The 20,959-nt window shown below is 43.9% G+C and overlaps 1 protein-coding gene across 10 annotated transcripts in view; it reads right to left on the bottom strand.

Annotated features, from left to right (window-relative positions):
- ITGB7 (integrin subunit beta 7) overlaps positions 1-20,959 on the bottom strand; it is a 181,177-nt gene that overhangs the window by 48,465 nt on the left and 111,753 nt on the right. For 8 of the 10 annotated variants that reach the window (XM_056555302.1, XM_056555304.1, XM_056555307.1 and 5 more), the window contains one exon: positions 2,537-2,624. In XM_056555302.1, the coding sequence (XP_056411277.1) occupies positions 2,537-2,621 (85 nt within the window). In that variant the 5' untranslated portion in view covers positions 2,622-2,624. Of the gene's footprint in view, positions 1-2,536; positions 2,625-3,123; positions 3,142-14,926; positions 14,947-20,959 lie in introns of those variants that run through there. The other 2 variants (XM_056555306.1, XM_056555309.1) reach the window with 2 other exon arrangements.

Below are 20,959 nucleotides of genomic sequence, written 5' to 3'. Positions count from 1 at the left end.
TGGAGATGGAAGTAAGAGGTTCCGATTATAGAAGATTATAGCACTGCTTCCCTACTTCCCAGCGTTAACTATACCCACAAGCCCGGTGACCACATCTGAGTTACAGAAACCCTCCAAGAACGATGAAGAGGCAGTATTCAGGTTTAATCAATATAACAACATTGCCTGGCAGTGGGCGCACCCGTGGGGAGAAAGATTACCAGCATGGAGAATATGGTGAGAGGTGCATAGCACTATTAATGACTTAATTTAATATGTGTATTGATATGCCTCTTAAAGTGTACCTGCCGCTCTAAAAATAACTTTTGAATTGTCCTAGAAATATGTCAAAAGAGTTGATTGGTCGAGGTCTGAGTGTTCAGATCCCGACCAATTAGAACGTGTTGGGAGAAAAGTGCAGCTGACCGAGACAATTTAGTAAGTTTGCCTCGCTTAGTCCGCTCTTTTGCCAACTAGTTCTAGATATCAGTCATAGTCTAAAAACTCAGATCCCCACAGATCAACATATCAAAAGTTTATTAAAGTGACAATGCCCATTTAACAATTCAAATTGTGGGCATTTATGAATATGGACTGCATGAATCATTGATATATACATTGTTACTTATCTTTATTTATATGTCTATCTATTAATGTACTTTATGAATAAAGCATTTATTGCTGTTATAAAAATTATTCTTGGTAGATTGCTGTTCCTCATTTACATTCATTTTACATTGTTTTTTATATTGGTTCTTTTATACATAACAACCCTCTCTATAAATTAAACTAGAGGGTAAGATTTTTTATTTTATATTTTTAATATAAGCTCCTCTTGACCACAAGGGCCATGTGATGTTGTTTCAGGAGTAATTCATCCAGTCAGACGGCTTGACAGAGTGAACGTGTGAAGATTGAATTCATTATAGCAAAGGATAATATTGATTTTATTTATACAGATGGTTATATTGTTATATGGTTATATTATTCTTCTGGGGAGCTAGGAAGACCAATCTTTTGAGATTCTGTATTGAAGACATTCTATCGGTATATCCATGTCTATGCTTATCAGTTAGCCTAAGTTACTCTTATCTGATTATTGAGAGCTACACAAACATTCTCTATTGAGTTGAAGAAGAATACATGCTGTTTATTCTTTCAGATTTAGTATAGCATTATGCTTTCAAGTGCTAAAAGTACTGAAATTGCTTTCATCCAGCGATATTCGGATAAAGGGAGCTTTCCACTTTGTTGACTGCAAACTCAACTCTATACAGCAGCGTAACTGTTAGGCTTAATTCACACTGGGGAATTTCTGGGCAGAATTTCTGCCGGAGATCAAGTCGGCGGCAATAGGACCGCGTGGACTGCATTGCCGTCCCCATAGATGTCAATATATTTATGAGCAGATCTTCCAAAAGATCCACCCAGAAATGCATTGCCGTTTGTGGGGATGGCAATGCAGTCCGTGCAGTCTTAGTGCCACTGGCTAAATCTCTGGCAGAAATTCTGCCCGGAAATTCTGTAGTATGAACTTAGCCTCAGGGTCTATTCACATGGAGGAATTTCTGCCAGCGGAATTCTGCCTGAAATGAAAGCCCAATACACTTCTATGGGATTCCGCACTCCCGTTGACACTTCGGAAATCCTGCTTGCGGAATAGACCCTTACTTGAGCTGCAAAGGCTGGACAGCAGTGTTGTATTTCAGATCTTCAGCACAAAGAAAAAACGCAAATAGCAGAGCCTGGCTACAGAGTGACACCATCCTGATTTCCCTTAGAAATAAGAACAATGCTCTTGTACCTCAAAGTGGATCCCTTGCTTGCTCGTAGTAGTTACTATGGCAGAAGTTACACCCCTGATATTGGGTAATGCAGATCATGGTTAATACAGAAAGGATGTGCTTTGACCAGGGACAACATGATCTGAATGGAGTTTGTATGTTCTCCCCATGATTGTATTGGTTTTCTCAGGCTACTCCAGTTTCCATCCACACTTATAAAATGTTCTCCTTGGCTTCCTATGACATTGACCTCAGTGTGTTCAACATAGGGAAACAACCCATTGGGAGCAGGCTCTGATGTAAATTATGATAACCTCTTTACAGGGCTGTAGAATACTGTATATTTAGTGCTATAAAACAACGCTAAAAACATAGATAAATGGTAACTGCATTATAGAAATAAACCATGCAGGTCGTTAAATCATCATATTTGTGGTGTAGAGATCTGCTTATTGGATAAAAGATGACAGCACCGTAACAACCAGAACACTGAGCGCAGAGACACATGTAATGCCCATGATACAATACCACAATGACATGTTATAAAAAAAAAATCATTGTGGTTTTCAATTGATTTTTAACATTGATAAAAACAGCGGATGTTAAACAATCTAAAAATCAAAAATGATTTGCAGTAAAACTGCAAGTGGGAGCACCATTTTGGATGTGCTTAGGCAGCCTTCTGAGATCGCGGGAGGTCCATTCCTGCATATAGGGATACATTTTTGTTCTTGATACTTCTCCTGTAAGCATAAAAAATTTAATCAAATTACCTGTCTGATGTTCAGTCTCCTTGTTTCCGTATGACCCTGGATATAGAAGGAGCCCCAGAGTCCAAACGTACATTACAGCCACCATATTCTGGAAATAAATGTTATATAGTCATGGTGAATGATCTTGGTAATTTAAACAAAGCCATTATGAAATAATTTCAATCCATGCTGCTAGAAGACAAGGTATAACAATAACTACACAGACACCACATTTATAGAGGTACAGGATTAAAATAACCATGTGAAAGACGGGTGGAAAATGCATGGAAAACAAATGACCCATAGTTATCCTTGATTGTATTTCCGGGGTGGATGCTTATATCTAGATATAATTACAATGCTCAGTTTCTTTTGCAAAATAAGTATTATTATTTAGGGCTGATAACAGTTTACAGACAGACATAAGTGTTTTAATAAAAATTAGAAGTAAACTAGATGTATTCATTGGATATGAATCAATAGATTTACAGCAATGGGCGGCAATTCTGGAGGCTCTAGACATTATCCTATCATACTCTTATATTCATACATTATCAGGAGGAGTAAAAGAGGAACATCACAATACAAAGGGGAAGATTTATTAAAACCTGTGCAGAGGAAAAGTGGAGCAGTTGCTCTTAGCAACCAAGCAGATTGCTTCTTTGCATTTTAAAAAGGCCTTTGAAAAATAAAAGAAGCAATCTGATTGGTTGCTATGGGCAACTGGTCAACTTTTTCTCTGTTCAAGTTTTGTTAAATCTTTCCCATAGTTCTAAGTATTACATGGAGAATGTAAAGTTAACTAAACAGATGTGCCAGGAAATCGGAAAGGTCCCCTTTAATGTGGCTATAGATTCATTTTTATGTTCCTCTTTGGCCATGAATGTAGACAATCATTTTTATATCTAACATGCTGAAATGGTTGCATTTTGTTTTAACAGTTTTTTCAATCCTTTAAAGGGGTGCTCTGCCCCTAGACATCTTACCACCTATGCAAAGGGGATAAGATGTCTGATCATGAGGGCAGTGACGCACAAAGGGGGGTGCGGCCCGTCCCGGGTGCCACTCTCAAGGGGGGTGCCAGGGGCGGACTGACCCGCCACCGCTGCTGAGGTCTGGGACGCTTGTCCCAGAACCCCAGCAGACAGCGGTGCCTTCTCCTGTATGCGCGATACATGCACATACAGGAGCAGGCGTCCCCCTCTGTGTGAGCCGCATCTTCAGCTTACACAGAGGAGACGTGATGTCCGCCCCCACGCAGCACGCAGTACAGGCGCCGGTGACGTCACTCATCCAGCGCCTGTACTGTGGAGGGGAGAAGACGCTGAGGAGATCGCTGTGTGGGATATCAGGTGAGCATCCTTTTTTTATTTAATTTTTTTAACCCTGCCTATACTTATAGGGAAGGGGGGTCTTGCTCTGCATATACTAATAGGGAAGGGGGGAGAGGGGGGTGCTCTGCATATACCCATAGGGAAGGGGGGAGAGGAGGGGTGCTCTGCATATACCTATAGGGGAGGGGGGTGCTCTGCATACACCTATGGTGAAGGGGAGGAGGGGGGGTGCTCTGCATATACCTATAGGGAAGGGGGGAGAGGGGGTGCTCTGCATATACCTATAGGGAAGGGGGAGAGGGGGGGTGCTCTGCATATACCTATAGGGAAGGGAGGGAGAGGGGGGTGCTCTGCATATACCTATAGGGAAGAAAGGGAGGGAGAGAGGGGTGCTCTGCATTTACCTATGGGAAAGGGAGGGAGAGGGGGGTGTAGCTCTGCATATACCTATAGGGAAGGGGGAGTGTACTTCTGCATATACCTATGGGGAAGAGGGGGGTGTAGCTCTGCATATACCTATGGGGAAGGGGAGGTGTAGCTCTGCATATACCTATGGGGAAGAGGAGGGGGTGTAGCTCTGCATATACCTATGGGAAAGAGGGGGGTGTAGCTCTGCATATACCTATGGGGAAGGGGGGTGTAGCTCTGCATATATCTATGGGGAAGGGGGGGTGTAGCTCTGCATATACCTAAGGGAAAGAGGGTGGGGTGTAGTTCTGCATATATTTATGGGAAAGAGGGTGGGGTGTAGCTCTGCATATACCTATGGGAAAGAGGAGGGGTGTAGCTCTGCATATACCTATGGGGAAGGGGGGGTGTAGCTCCACATATACTTATGAGAAAGAGGGGGGGTAGCTCTGCATGTACCTATGGGAAAGAGGGGGGTAACCCTGCATATACCTATGGGAAAGAGGGGGGGGGTGTAACTCTGCGTATACCTATGGGATAGAGGGGGGAGTGTAACTCTGCATATACCTATGGGAAAGAGGGGGGTAACTCTGCATATACCTATGGGAAAGAGGGGTGGGGGTGTAGCTCTGCATATACCTATGGGAAAGAGGGGTGGGGGTGTAGCTCTGCATATACCTATGGGAAAGAGGGGGAGTGTAGCGTAGCTCTGCATATACCTATGGGAAAGAGAGGGGGTGTAACTCTGCATATACCTATGGGAAAGAGGGGGGTGTAACTCTGCATATACCTATGGGAAAGAGAGGGAGGGTGTAACTCTGCATATACCTATGGGAAAGAGGGGGGTGTAACTCTGCATATACCTATGGGAAAGAGGGGGTTACCTGGCTACCTACCTGCCCTTTTACTGTGCAGGACACCAAGGAGGGCATTATTACAGTTTGTGGGCCTATAGATGGAAAGATTGTGTAGAGGAGGGCACTGAATATATGCAGATTCTGACATGTTTTTCCTGCAGATGTTAAGAGATCCACATGGCCGTCTTATCCGGACGGTGAAGAAAAGGAAAGAGGACACCGCTGATCAGAAAAGACGTAATTGTGAGTCCCAAAATGTAACTGTAATCACTTATATGGTATACGCATCCTGTGTACAGCTGATATCTACTGCCATATGGTCCTGTATATAATCACTTTAATTGTATACAGATTCTTTATAGTATACTGGTCTGTATATAGTGGTTTTAGTCAGTACAGTATGGCGGTATTATCCAGTTCTTGTGTGGTGTTATATATTTACTCCTTGTATACCAGTATTATTGTTCATGGAAATTTACCTACGTTAAAGTGTTTCTTACATATATAAATTTGAATTTATTGTGTGTGGGATTTGGGTGGAATAGGAGCATGGCAGAAGATTGACGAGCTGCAGAGCCTAGCAGGGGCCCTTGCCTTTTTTTGGTCCGGGGGCCCCAAGTGTTGTCAGTCCGCCCCTAGGGGGAGGGGAGGGAGGGAGTGTAATTAAGGGGGGTGCGTGTGTGTGTGTGTTTGTGGGGGGGTGGTGCCAAACAAAGGGTCCGCCCCGGGTGCCAAATGCTCTAGGTACGCCCCTGCATGGGGGTCCTGCCACTGGGACCCCCTTCGATCTCTGCTGCAGCACCTAAGTCATCCACTGCACAGAGCGAACTTCACTCCGTGCCTGATGACTAGCTATGCGGCGCTAGAGGCTTGTGATGTCACAATGTGATATTACGAAGGGGTGTGACCGCAATGTCCCGAGCCTCCGGCGCTGCAGCCGGCATTTTAAATGAACGCTGGGTGCTGCAAGGAGATCACAGGGGGTCCCAGTGGCGGGACCCTGGCGATCAGACATCTTATACCCTTTCTTTTGGATAGTCTTGGGTCCTGTTCTATTTAATATACTCATTAACCCCTTAAGGACATAGGGCGTATCCATACGCCCCCGTTTCCAAGTCCTTAAGGACCGAGGGCATATGGATACGCCCTGAGCATTTCCGGCCCCCACCGCTAGCCGGAGGGGAGCCGGGGCCGGATGCCTGCTGAAATCGTTCAGCAGGCATCCCGGCATATCGCCCAGGGGGGTCATTATGTCCCCCCATGTCGGCGATTGCCGCAGATCGCTGGACAATTCAGTCCAGCGATCTGCGGCGGATTCCGGGTCAATCGGGTCTCCAGTGACCCGATGACCCGGAATTACTGGCTGATTGGGGCCGTCAGAGACGGCCCCGAACAGCCAGAGCCTGCAGGAGTGAGGTGGCACTGGTGCCACCTCACGATCGCCCTGATTCGTCGGCCAGATTACCGGCCGACCAATCAGGGCGCCTGCTGCGGGTGTCACTCCCGCAACCCGCTCCGCCCCTCTTCCGGAGGACGTGAGCGGGTGCGGGAAGACGACCCCGAGTGCTGGGGACCCCGATCCCCGACGTCCCTGTTGGGATCGGGGCCCCAGGAGCGGCGGCGGCGAGGGACAGTCCTGCAGTGTGGATCGTTGGAGGTGAGTGACAGCCTCCTGCTGTTGCTTAGCAACAGCTCCCAGCATGCAACAAGGGCATGCTGGGAGCTGTAGTTATGCAACAGCAGGAGGCAGACCACCACAACTCCCAGCATTCCCTTATGGGCATGCTGGGACTTGTAGTTTTGCAACAGCTGGAGGCACATTCTTTCTATGGAAAAGTGTACCTTCAGCTGTTGTGTAACTACAACTCCCAGCTTGCACAATCAGCTAAAGTGCATGCTGGGAGTTGTAGTGGTGCATCTGGTGGTTGCATAACTACAACTCCCAGCATGCCCGTTGGCTGTCGGTGACTGCTGAGAGTTGTAGTTTTGCAACAGCTGAAGGCACACTGAGTTAAGTAGTAAACCAGTGTGTCTCCAGCTGTTGCATAACTACAATCCCCAGCATCCCCAGCCAATGTAGTATGCCTCCGGCTGTTGCATAACTACAAGACCCAGCATGCCCTTCCGGTGTCCGTACATGCTGGGGGTTGTAGCTTTTGCAACAGCTGAAGGCACACTGGTTGCAAAACACTGAGTTTGTTACCAAACTCGGTGTTTCACAACCTGTGTGTCTCCAGCTGTTGCAAAACTACAACTCCCAGCATGCACTGATAGACCGTACATGCTGGGAGTTGTAGTTTTGCAACAGCTGGATGTTTCCCCCCCCCCCCAATGTGAACGTACAGGGTACACTCACATGGGCGGAGGATTACAGTAAGTATCCGGCTGCAAGTTTGAGCTGCGGCAAATTTTCTGCCGCTGCTCAAACTGCCAGCGAGAAACTACTGTGAACCCCCCGCCCGTGTGACTGTACCCTAAAAACACTACACTACACTAACACAAAATAAAATAAAAAGTAAAAAACGCTACATATACACATACCCCTACACAGCCCCCCTCCCCTCCCCAATAAAAATGAAAAACGTCTGGTACGTCACGGTTTCCAAAACAAAGCCTCCAGCGGTTGCAAAACTACAACTCCCAGCATGCACTGATAGACCGTCCATGCTGGGAGTTGTAGCTTTGCTACAGCTGGATATTCCCCCCCACCCCCCCAATGTGAACGTACAGGGTAGACTCACATGGGCGGAGGATTACAGTAAGTATCCGGCTGCAAGTTTGAGCTGTGGCAAATTTTCTGCCGCTGCTCAAGCTGCCAGCGAGAAACTACTGTGAACCCCCGCCCGTGCGACTGTACCCTAAAAACACTACACGACACTAAACACAAAATAAAATTAAAAGTAAAAAACACTACATATACACATACCCCTACACAGCCCCCCTCCCCTCCCCAATAAAAATGAAAAACGTCTGGTACGCCACTGTTTCCAGAACGGAGCCTCCAGCTGTTGCAAAACAACTACTCCCAGTATTGCCAGATAGCCACTGACTGTCTAGGCATGCAGGGAGTTTTACAACAGCTGGAGGCCCCCTGTTTGGGAATCACTGGCGAAGAATTCCCCTATGTCCACCCCTATGCAATCCCTAATTTAGGCCTCAAATGCGCATGGCGCTCTCACTTTGGAGCCCTGTCGTATTTCAAGGCAACAGTTTAGGGACACATATGGGGCATCGCCGTACTCGGGGGAAATTGGGCTTCAAATTTTCGGGGGTATTTTCTGCTATTACCCTTTTAAAAATGTAAAATTTTTGGGAAAACAAGCATTTTTTTACATATACAAAAGTCATGAAACACCTGTGGGGTATAAAGGTTCACTTAACCCCTTGTTACGTTCCCCGAGGGGTCTAGTTTCCAAAATGGTATGCCATGTGTTTTTTTTTTTTTTTTGCTGTCCTGGCACCTTAGGGGCTTCCTAAATGCGGCATGCCCCCAGAGCAAAATTTGTTTTCAAAAAGCCAAATGTGACTCCTTCTCTTCTGAGACCTGTAGTGCGCCAGCAGAGCACTTTTCACCCCCATATGGGGTGTTTTCTGAATCAGGAGAAATTGGGCTTCAAATTTTGGGGGGTGTTTTCTGCTATTACCCTTTTTAAAAATGTAAAAATTTTGGGAAACCAAGCATTTTAGGTAAAAAAAAAAAATATTTCACATATGCAAAAGTCGTGAAACACCTGTAGGGTATTAAGGTTCACATTACCCCTTGTTACGTTCCCCGAGGGGTCTAGTTTCCAAAATGGTATGCCATGTTTTTTTTTTTTTGCTGTTCTGGCACCATAGGGGCTTCCTAAATGCGGCATGCCCCCAGAGCAAAATTTGCTTTCAAAAAGCCAAATGTGACTCCTTCTCTTCTGAGACCTGTAGTGCGCCAGCAGAGCAATTTTCACCCCCATATGGGGTGTTTTCTGAATCGGGAGAAATTGGGTTTCAAATTTTGGGGGATATTTTCTGCTATTACACTTTTTAAAAATGTAAAATTTTGGGGAAATCAAAATATTTTTTTTACATATGCAAAAGTCGTGAAACACCTGTGGGGTATTAAGGTTCACTTTACCCCTTGTTACGTTCCCTGAGGGGTCTAGTTTCCAAAATGGTATGCCATGTGTGTTTTTTTGCTGTCCTGGCACCATAGGGGCTTCCTAAAGGTGACATGCCCCCCAAAAACCATTCGTCGCTCCTTCCCTTCTGAGCCCTCTACTGCGCCCGCCGAACAATTAACATAGACATATGAGGTATGTGCTTACTCGAGAGAAATTGGGTTTCAAATACAAGTAAAAATTTTCTCCTTTTTACCCCTTGCAAAAATTCAAAAATTGGGTCTACAAGAACATGCGAGTGTAAAAAAATGAAGATTTTGAATTTTCTCCTTCACTTTGCTGCTATTCCTGTGAAACACCTAAAGGGTTAATACACTTACTGAATGTCATTTTGAATACTTTGGGGGGTGTAGTTTTTATAATGGGGTCTTTTATGGGGTATTTCTAATATGAAGACCCTTCAAATTCACTTCAAACCTGAACTGGTCCCTGAAAAATAGCGAGTTTGAAAATTTTGTGAAAAATTTCAAAATTGCTGCTGAACTTTGAAGCCCTCTGGTGTCTTCCAAAAGTAAAAACTCATATATTTTATGATGCAAACATAAAGTAGACATATTGTATATGTGAACCCAAAAAAAATTATTTTGAATATCCATTTTCCTTACAAGCAGAGAGCTTCAAAGTTAGAAAAATGCAAATTTTTCATTTTTTTCATCAAATTTGGGGATTTTTCACCAAGAAAGGATTCAAGTTACCATAAACTTTTACCACTAAGTTAAAGTAATATGTCACGAAAAAACTATCTCGGAATAAGAATGATAACTAAAAGCATTCCAGAGTTATAAATGTTTAAAGTGACAGTGGTCAGAATTGCAAAAAACGCTCCGGTCCTTAAGGTGAAAAAGGGCTCGGTCCTTAAGGGGTTAAAGGGGTACTCCCGTGGAAAACTTTTTTTTTTTTTTTTTTATGAAACGGTGCCAGAAAGTTAAACAGATTTGTAAAATACTTAAAAAACTTAATCCTTCCAGTACTTTTTAGGGGCTGTATACTAAAGAGAAATCCAAAAAAGAAATGCATTTCCTCTGATGTCATGACCACAGTGCTCTCTGCTGACCTCTGCTGTCCATTTTAGGAACTGTCCAGAGCAGCATATGTTTGCTATGGGGATTTTTTCCTGCTCTGGGCAGTTCTTAAAATGGACAGCAGAGGTCAGCAGAGAGCACTGTGGTCATGACATCAGAGGAAATGCATTTCTTTTTTGGATTTCTCTTTAGTATACAGCCCCTAAAAAGTACTGGAAGGAATAAGATTTTTTAATAGAAGTGATTTACAAATCTGTTTAACTTTCTGGCACCAGTTCATTAAAAAAAAATTTTTTTCCATGGGAGTACCCCTGTAATGACCTTGTAGAGGGGTTAAATAGTAAAGTAGAAATCTTTGCAGATGATACTAATCACTGTAAAGCGGTAAACACTATAGAGGACAGTGCACTATTACAAATGGATCTGGATAGGGTGGAGGTTTGGGCTGGGAAGTGGCAGATGAGGTTCAACACTGATAAATGTAAGGTAATGCACATGGGGAGGAAAAATCTGAGCTTGGATTATGTACTAAATGGGAGAACACTTGGACGACTGATGTGGAAAAGGACTTAGGAGTCTTAGTTATTGGTAAATTTAGCTGTAGTGAACAGTATCAGGCAGCTGCTGCCAAGGCAAATAAAATCATGGGGTGCATAAATAGGGACATGGGGGGAGATTTATCAAAACCTGTGCAGAGGAAAAGTTGCCTAGTTGCTCATAGCAACCAATCAGATTCCTTCTTATATTTTTGACAAGGCCTCTGCAAAATGAAAGAAGTGATCTGATTGGTTGCTATGGGCAACTAGGATACTTTTCCTCTGCACAGGTTTTGATAAATTTCCCCCATGATGCCCACGACAAGGAAATAATTCTACCGCTGTACAAATCACTAGTCAGACCACATATAGAATACTGTGTACAGTACTGGGCACCAGTGTTCAAGAAAGATATAGTGGAGCTTGAGAGATTTCAAAGACGGGCAACCAGAGTAATACGGGGAATGGGAGGACTACAGTACCCAGAAAGATTATCAGAATTGGGGTTATTTAGTTTAGAAAAAAGAAAGCTTAGGGGAGACCTAATAACTATGTATAAATAAATTAGGGGGCAGTACAGAAATCTCTCCCATGATCTATTTATTCCCAGGACTGTATCTATAACAAGGGGGCATCCTCTACGTTTAGAGGAAAGAAGATTTCTACACCAGCACAGATGGGGGTTCTTTACTGTAAGAGCAGTGAGACTGTGGCATTCTCTGTAAGAGGAGGTGGTCATGGGGAACTCTGTAAAATAATTCAAAAGGGTCTGGATGCTTTTTTGAAGAGTAATAACATTACTGGTTATGGATACTAGATTTATAGGGACAGAATGTTGATCCAGGGATTTATTCTGACTGCCATATTTGGAGTTGGGAAGGAATTGTTACCTCTAGTATGAGTTTTTTTTTTGCCTTCCCCTGGATCAACTCGGTAGGGACTCCTTAGGGATATAGGTTGAACTTGATGGACTTTGGTCTTTTTTTCAACCTTATTAACTATGTTACTATGTCTAGGGGCCGAGTACCCCTTTAAAGACTGATGACTAGCAATGTAGGTGCCCCTCTAAATGCAAGTCTATGGGAGGGGGGGCGGTGGCCATCACGCCCCCTCCCATAGATTTGCATTAAGGGGGCTGGGCAGTGACGTCACAATCCTCCGGCCTCTGCATCGCCAGTCATCAAGCACGGAGCAAAGCTTGCTCCGTGCACCAGATGACAGGGGGTGCTGCAGGAGAGATCGCAGGGGTTCCCAACGGCAGGACCCCTGTGATCTTACCCCCACGTTGCAAATGGTTTAGAGAGGAATAAAGAATCAGTACCATATGAGATTACGGTTATTTTATCTGGACGATTCCTATCATGCTCCAAAAATCCTGAATAAAATTGGTTGTAAAATGAAGTCAAAATGTCTCAGATGTAGTACAAATGTCATTTTGATTCACATGATGCAGACATGTCCCAAGCTTCATTACCATCAGGGAGAAATGATTAATATACTTGGATGTATTTTGGGTTCCGAGATTGGATTCCTTGGACTGTATAAGTTTATCTAAAACAATAAAGACTAAACAATAAAAAACAACAAAGACTGCATATTCACCTGCCGGTCTGTTGCCATCCATCCACTCTGGTGTCCCAGGGCATTATGGTAAGTGACTATGTGGTCTTTGTTGTTTTTAGTGTATGAAAATAATTATTTTTGCGTAGAAAAATCCATTTAATAAAAAAAATGTAATCATAAATTATAGCTTGTGCTCAGGCTTCCTTGGAATTTTTTTTTAAATACTGTCTAAAAAATGATATTTGAAAAATATTGAAGCAGCAGTGGTCTCCCTGGATGGATTAAGCGGTACCGCATTCTCCTCTTCATTCTGTATTTCAGAATTCTAATACGTGTGGTAATTTTTTTCCCTCACTGTTTCTGCTTGAGGGTATGTAAGGGAGAACTGTATAGATAGTTTTCTTTCTGTACACAATAAAATTGTATAGTATCTATGCATAATGCTGGTGAAAGTGTTTTAGATTTATTGTAACTTAAAAATACAATTTCCTATGAAATAACCGTTTGTATTAACCTAGAAGATGATGAAAACAGACGTTCATAACCTGTAAACCACAGGATGAATAGTGCACCTGCTATCCGTGTGGTTTCTCGCTTGAGTGAAGATCAATACTAATCACAATATCCCATGTATAATCTAGTAAAACAGCTGCTCTAAATGTGGTTCATAAACCCAACCAATGAAAAAAGGGAAAAAAAACAAGTTAAAGGGGTACTCCGCCCCTTGACATCTTAACCCCTATCCTAGGCATAGAGGATAAGATGTCTAATCGAGGGGGACCAGTCATCGCGCCCCCTCCCATAGACATGAATGACATCACATGTCATCACAAACACGGCCGCCCGAAGCCAGCGTTCTGAACAGCCCAGAGATCTTGGGGGTCCCACTGGCTGGGCCCCCTGCAATTCGACATCTTATCTATTCCCAGGATAAGGGGGGAGATTTATCAAAGGATTTAGACTGGTTTTTCCTGTCTAAATTTGTCGCACAGAAAGTCGCAGTCTAAATATGTGCGACTTTTCTGCGACTTTTGCTCTAGAGGGTTTTTAGAACATGATGCATTCTAGTCTATTTGAGACGGAAAAATGCATTGGTGCTGAATTTATCAAAAGCAAATTTTCAGCGACAAGTCGCATTGGCTGAAAGTACGCCGAAATGTCAGACCATGTTGGAGCAGGTTTAAAGACAGTCTAAAGCATAGATCATGCAGTCTGTGCACAAAATTTATCAAGGGCCTTGCGCCTTTTGATAAATTTGGCGCACAATAGACTGGCCTAACCCTCTGTAGTTTGGTCTATATTGATGCGGGACATAGACAACTTTGATAAATATCCCCCAAGATGTCTAGTTCCCCTTTAAGGCTGAAAAAAAGATCCAAAGCTGCTCCCAAAAAAGTTAGCTGGGGTGCCAAAACCAGATGTTAGCAGGAAGTCAATGGGGAAATATGAAAAGCAGTACTTACATGGCGCTTTTTATTTTTCACCCTTCAGTGGCCTTTTATGGCTTAGTGGCTGTTTTCAAAATTACTATGGCATTTTTCCTCCCATAGACCTCTATAGGTTGAAGAAAATAACCAAAACAGACAATATTTTGACTTTTTTAACCCCAATTCTTCATTAACCCCTTGCCACAAATGGATGTACATTCTATAAGCAACCGGGACCGACGGCTAATGCCGGACATCGCCGATCAAGCTCATGTCCGGCATTAAACCTTTAGATGGGGCGATTAAACTTGATCGCCGCGTCTAAAATGAAAGTAAACATTGCCGGTTAGCTCAGTGGTGCTGTTTGGGACCGCCACGGTGAAATCGTGGTATCCAGAACAGCTAGCAGGATGCGGGGAGGATCCCTACCTGCCTCCTCGCTGCCCAATCGTCGAATGACTAACAAGCAGTGTTTATCTATCCACAGATTTCATTTTGTCTGAAGGTGCTGACCAGTTTTCTATGCTGGTATCATTGGTAATTCTAGTAGCATTCAGAAGAAGATATTCATGGGCTTAATTTAAAAAGAATACTGGGTGTCAAAGCAACTGCAGGGAATCTCTATACAGTTTACCACAGTACACCTCCCATGAAGATCATTGCCAAAAGTCTGCGCATAATGTATCTTAAAGAGACAGTGACTGTTTCTCCTGAGACCAAAGTTATGTTTCAACGAACTCTACCAAATTTAGGCAACATTTCAAAATATTTTCACTGTATTGATCTGCCTCAGGAATGAAGTAAAGTTTACAATTGTTCACCAAAACCCTGGTCACAGGGGTCTTGGTTCTTGGGTGCCCCGCAAACACAAAATACAAGGATTCTGCACTGTGAGACTGTACCCTTAAATTAACTTTAGTTGTTGCTGAAGTTTCTCCTAAATAGTATTACTCCTAAATAATATTTTTATCAACTAAGAGTAGGGTCTCCCAATGCAGAAGCTGTGTGCTTCTTTTGTAGTGTTGTAGAAAGAGAAATAGAAAAAACGGGCGCTCCTAGTGCAATAGGTTGGAGTTCAAGGATACCCTAAAAACCTGCAACCCTGCTTACCGTATGATGTTGTGATTAGAGCTTTTTTTCATGTTTTGTGTCTTGCTTTTTATTACTGTATTGGAAGTTATAATTCTTAGTCCTACTAACTGACACATTACTGACCCCATCCTAACTAGTTGTTGTACCTTGTTGCTACGGGAGATGTCTTCCAGGAGGCCTTTCTTTCACAGGTCACACAGATATGCAAATGTATGCAGTTAAAGTATGTTCACATGTATATAATCTGCTGCAGATTTAATGCTGTAGATCATTGATATACCATCATAAATTAGATGATGTACATGTGGACCTATTCTCATGCTAGTAATTGTGGGCAATGCGCAGGAAGGCACAGGGAGATCCCAGAAGCTGGGAGAAAATGGGGAGCTCATATGAGAAACAGTTTCCCAGTAATAGAATTGCATGCTGGAACCCGAGTCAGAAAAGATGGAAGGAAATCAAAATGTTATGTGGCCATGTCATTGTAAATTGAAGAGGTATAAGGTTTTTGTACTTAGGTCAGGGAGAAAGTCAGGGTTATGTCACTCACAAGGGATCCCATATGAGTCTCAGGGCAATAATTGTATATACTTCAATATCCTTTTGGGATAATCCCTCAAGGACAAAAAAAAAAAAAACTTTACTTAGGGGCTCATTAAAATATAACTTTTATTGTCTTTTAGTTAAAAGAATTTTTACATTTGACATTTAAAACTGTCAATGATCTCTCTATTTTTTAGGATTAGTTTTATCTCACAAGGGATTATGACTCCCTATATATGCCCATATGGAATATTGGAATATGCACAGATATAGGCTTTTCTGCAGCAATGATATGCCAATATTGGCTTATCGGCAGGCTTCTGGCAAGCTGCTTGCTTGCTATATGCTATTCCTATCTCCGTGCTTATATGTCCACTATAGCTTAATTCTGCTCATAGCAATTGTCCAATGCATGGATTCAATGTTCTTTTACAAGATGTAATGTTTTAACTGCTTATAGCTGATGTGATCTAGATCTCCCACATACATCTTCCAAATTAAGATAAAGCCCAAATGTTGCTTTCATAATGACTATTTATGACATGGGTGTCAAACATACGGCCCACAATGAATATCTTTGCGGGCCGGCAAAGATATTCATTGCTCTGGTCAGGGCCGGATCATCATTGGCGCTCCTGGAGCGCCTGCTCTGGGCCCCGTGCCCGGAGGGGGCCCCGTCACATTCAGGGCATCCCTGTGTCCCGAAAAATCTTTTCAGGACACAAGAATGCCCCGGTTACCTCTCTGCGGCCCCACGTTAACTGACGTCCCGTGCGTGCGCCCATATACTGCACCTAGTGTGGGGAACTATACTGCACGTAATGTGGGGGAACTATACTGCACCTAATGTGGGGGAACTGTACTGCACCTAATGTGGGGAACTATACTGCCAACCTAATGTGGGGGAACTATACTGCACCTAATGTGGGGGAGCTATACTGCACCTAATGTGGGGGAACTATATTGCACCTAATGTGGGGGGAACTATACTGCACCTAATGTGGGGAACTGTACTGCACCTAATGTGGGGGAACTGTACTGCACCTAATGTGGGGGAGCTATACTGCACCTAATGTGGGGGAACTATACTGCACCTAATGTGGGGGGATCTATACTGCACCTAATGTGGGGGAACTATACTGCACCTAATGTGGGGGAACTATACTGCACCTAATGTGGGGAACTGTACTGCATCTAATGTGGGGAACTATACTGCACCTAATGTGGGGGAACTGTACTGCACAGTCTTGTACAGGGGAGCAGGGTCTTGTGCAGGGGGCATGGGGTCTTGTGCAAAGGGGGGGGGGCATGGAGTCTTGTGCAAAGGGGGCATGGAGTGTTGTACAAAAGGGGCATGGGGTCTTGTGAAGGGGGGTCATGGGGTCTTGTGAAGGGGGTCATGAGGTGTTGTGTAGGTGGGCATGGGGTCTTGTGTAGGGTGGGCATTGGGTCTAGTGCAAAGGGGGCATGAGATGTTGTGCAAGGGGGCATGGGTTGTTGTGCAAAGGGGTAATGGGGAGTTGTGCAGGGAGGGCATGTATTTTTTTTTTTTTTTTGATGCGGCCCACATAAACTTAAACCTTGATTTTTTTGGCCCATGATTAGCCTTTGAGTTTGACATGCTTGATATGAGATTGATGTTCCAGAGAATGTTGATGTTCCTATTGTGCTTATGGTAATATAGAATACCCACAAATGAATCAGTGCTTTGCTCAAGTCCAAAATGAACAATCTCATCTTTACTACAGAAGTTGACATGTTAGAGTGCAGGTATAGATGTAGCAGAGCTGACATTAAAATGGCTGGCTATGGATGCCTCTTGGACTACCAGTAACTTACTAACCTAGAACACCTTCAGAATGCAACCAGTACATTTTCTTTTTTTTCTATTTTTTTTCTCTGACCTCTCTGTCTTCTTGTGGTAATACAGTTTTTAGGTGCAATTTTGGGCTACCTATAGATTAGAAGTTTTTTGACATTATAGCCCCTTAGGGACTCTATTTTCACCTTAAAGGGGTACTCCGCCCCTAGCATCTTATCCAAAGGATAGGGGATAAGATGTGAGTTCGCCGGGGTCCCGCTGCAGGGGACCCCTGGGATCTCCGCTGTAGCACCCGCTATCATTACTGCACAGAGCAAACTCGATCTGTGCGTAATGACGGGCAATACAGGGGCCGGAGCATCGTTATGTCATGGCTCCCCCCCTCGTGACGTCATGGCCCGGCCCCTCAATACAAGTCTATGGGAGGGGGCGTGGCAGCCATCACACCCCCTCCCATAGACTTGCATTAAGGGGACGGGCCGTGACGTCATGAGGGAGCGGAGCCGGGACGTCACGATGCTCCGGCCCCTGTTTCGCCGGTCATTACGCACAGAGCGAGCGTGCTCTGTGCAGTAATGATAGCGGGGTGCTGCAGCAAAGATCTCAGGGGTCCCCAGCAGCGGGCCCCCGGCGATCTGACATCTTATCCCCTATTCTTTGAATAGGGGATAAGATGTCTAGGGGCAGAGTACCCCTTTAAAGACAGATTTTTGTTTTTGCCTTTTAGTTTTTTTCCTCCTTCCCTTCTAAAAATCATAACACTTTCAATTTTGCACCTACAGACCCATATAAGGGCTTGTTTTTTGCATCACAAATTGTACTTTGTAATGACATCACTTATTTTATAATATACCCTGTGGCAAAACCAAAAAAAAAGATATTTGTGTGGTGAAACGAAAAAAGAAATGCCATTTTGTAAATCTAGTTCCCACGCAGTGCAATATTTGGTAAAAATAACACATTACCTTTATTTTAATACTTTAAAAAAATTATAAACTACCGTATTTTTCGCTGTATAAGATGCACTTTTTCTTCCCCAAAACTGGGGGGGGGGAGTTGGTGCATCTTATACGGCGAATACACATTAAAACCCTGTCCTATCGCGGCGTTCCCTGTGGCCGGGACCCGCGGCTAATACAGGACATCACTGATGCCCTGTATTAACACTTCAGATGTGGCGATCAAAGCTGACCGCCGCGTCTGAAGGGAAAGTGACACTAACCCGGCTGCACCGGGAGGGACCTTACCTGCCTCCTCGGTGTCTGCTCCGTGCCGGGATCCCCTGCATGGCCGGCGCTCTCCTTCGTCATCATCACGTTGTCGCGCACACCGTCCCATCATCCAATAGGAGCGGTGTGCCTAGCGACATGATGGCGGCGACGGAGAGTGAGGATACCGGGCAGCAGAGACATTCCGGAGCAACGGGGACACTCTGAGGACGCGGCAACAGCGATGGAGGGCGACATCCAGGGCAGCGGTGACGAGCGGTGACGGGTCCGGAGCGGCGGGGACACGTGAGTATTACCTCCTATACCAGTGATCTTCAACCAGTGGACCTCCAGATGTTGCAAAACTGCAACTCCTGGCATGCTCGGACAGCCAACGGCTGTCCGGGCATGCTGGGAGTTGTAGTTTTGCAACATCTGGAGGTCCACTGGTTGAAGATCACTGTCCTATACTTTACATTGTATTCTAGATTTTCCGCCTTTAAAATTGGATGCGTCTTATATGCCGGAGCATCCTATATGGCGAAAAATACGGTATATGCACCAAAATTAGTATGTTTAAAATTGGCATCTTCTGACCCCTATAACTTTTTATTTTTCCATGTATGAGGCGGTATGAGGGCTCATTTTTTGCGCTGTCGTCTGTAGTTTTTATCGGTACCATTTTTGTTTTGATGGATCTTTCTGATCGCTTTTTATAAATATTTTTATGGTATATGAAGTACCAAAAATGCACAAGTATTTTTTTTACGTGTAGCGGTTTAGCTAACATTATATTTTAATAGTTCGGAAATTTATGCACGTGGTGGTACCACATATGATTATTTTTATTCTTTATTACATTATTTTATTTAAAAAATGGGAAAAGGGGGGTGATTTTAACTTTAAATAGGGAAGGGGTTAATGAACTTTTATTTTAAAAAAAATTTAACTCTTTTTTGTTATTTTTTTTTTAGCCCCCATAGGGGGCTACAACATGCAATCTTCTGATTGCATACACTGTACACTGTTCAATGCTATGTCATTGCACAGCATTGATCAGTGTAACCGGCGCTCTGCTGCCCTAGCATGCTGCACAGGCATGGAGCAATAGATCGCCAACCGGACAACGGAGAGGCAGGTGAGGACCCTCCCGTCGTCTAGTAAGCTGATCGGGACATCGCGATTTTGTCGCGATAGTCCTGAACAGCTCCACTGAGCTATCGTTATTCTTTAACTCTCGCTTTAGAGTTTGATCGCGGAGTCTAAAGGGTTAATGTCGGACATCGGCCCGATTGGTCATGCCCGGCATTTGACGTGGGTCCTGGCTGCCCATCGCAACCAGGACCCACGGGGTTTAACCTGTTCTCAGCCAGGGAATGGACCAGGGCGTACAGGTATGCCCTGAGTCCTTAAGTATGCTTACGCCCTCCATCCCCAAGAGGATAGGGTTAATTGGTTTACACTAAGTGGTTAAGCATTTTTTCTTAGTTTTTACCATGAAAGATGTGATTGACTTATTTAAGTTGAACTCAACTGCAGAGGCATGTACAGTAATGCAGTATAAGGAACTGCAAGGCGGAATCAGAGCGAAATGTCCACCAGAAATTTCACCTTGCAGCACAATCCCACTGACTTCAATGGGATTTCCACTGCTATGTGCACAATGCAGATGCTCTGTTAATTACTTCAAAGCGGATATGAATCTTCCGTCTGAATTTACCAGAGCAGTTTGTCAATAGCAAATTGCCACAGACATAAGAGCCGATGCTGGATAATTTCTGCTTTATTGACCATGGAGCAGGAAGATCACAAATTCACAGAGGAATAGAGTAAGGAAATTTTCTATGCTGAATTTCCTTGGTGTAAATATAACAGATATATGACATTAATACAGAAGTCCCTCAAGTTACAATATTAATTGATTCCAGGACGAACATTGTATGTTGAGACCGTAACGCTATGGAAACTTGGTAATTGGTTCTGAAGCCTCAAATTGTCATCCAAAAATAGGAAAAAGTGAGGATTAAAGAAAACTTAGTAGATAACTAATACACATAAAGCGAATGGTTACATCTAAAAGTAAGAAAGAGCTACTGAAAGCTGTAAATCACTGTCTATGTAGAGGACAGGAGCTTCTTCAGGGTCCTACACAGTATACTAAGTGTCCCCAAAAAATAAAATGGAGCCGTCCCGCCTAGTGTCCAAATGAGCAGCTATTCCTGGCACAGGTAAAGAGTAGTACAGAACATGTAATACCTCCCTGTAATGTAGGGATGCGTGACCAGACACCAGTCGGTGCATGCACTTTAGGAATACAGGGGTTTTACCAGTGAAGGCCCATTCTGATTGGTCAGTTATTCGAGCCATTGACATGTTTCACAGATCTGGACTGTCCGTAGCATTGTATGTGTAGTCTTGTATCAAGGGACCTTCCCATGTTTGGGGTGTCAGTATCATTAAAACGGATGCGATTTGCCA

Source organism: Hyla sarda, chromosome 2 (assembly GCF_029499605.1).
Source record: "Hyla sarda isolate aHylSar1 chromosome 2, aHylSar1.hap1, whole genome shotgun sequence".
Taxonomy (NCBI): domain Eukaryota; kingdom Metazoa; phylum Chordata; class Amphibia; order Anura; family Hylidae; genus Hyla; species Hyla sarda.
This window is presented reverse-complemented; position numbering and strand designations above follow the sequence as displayed.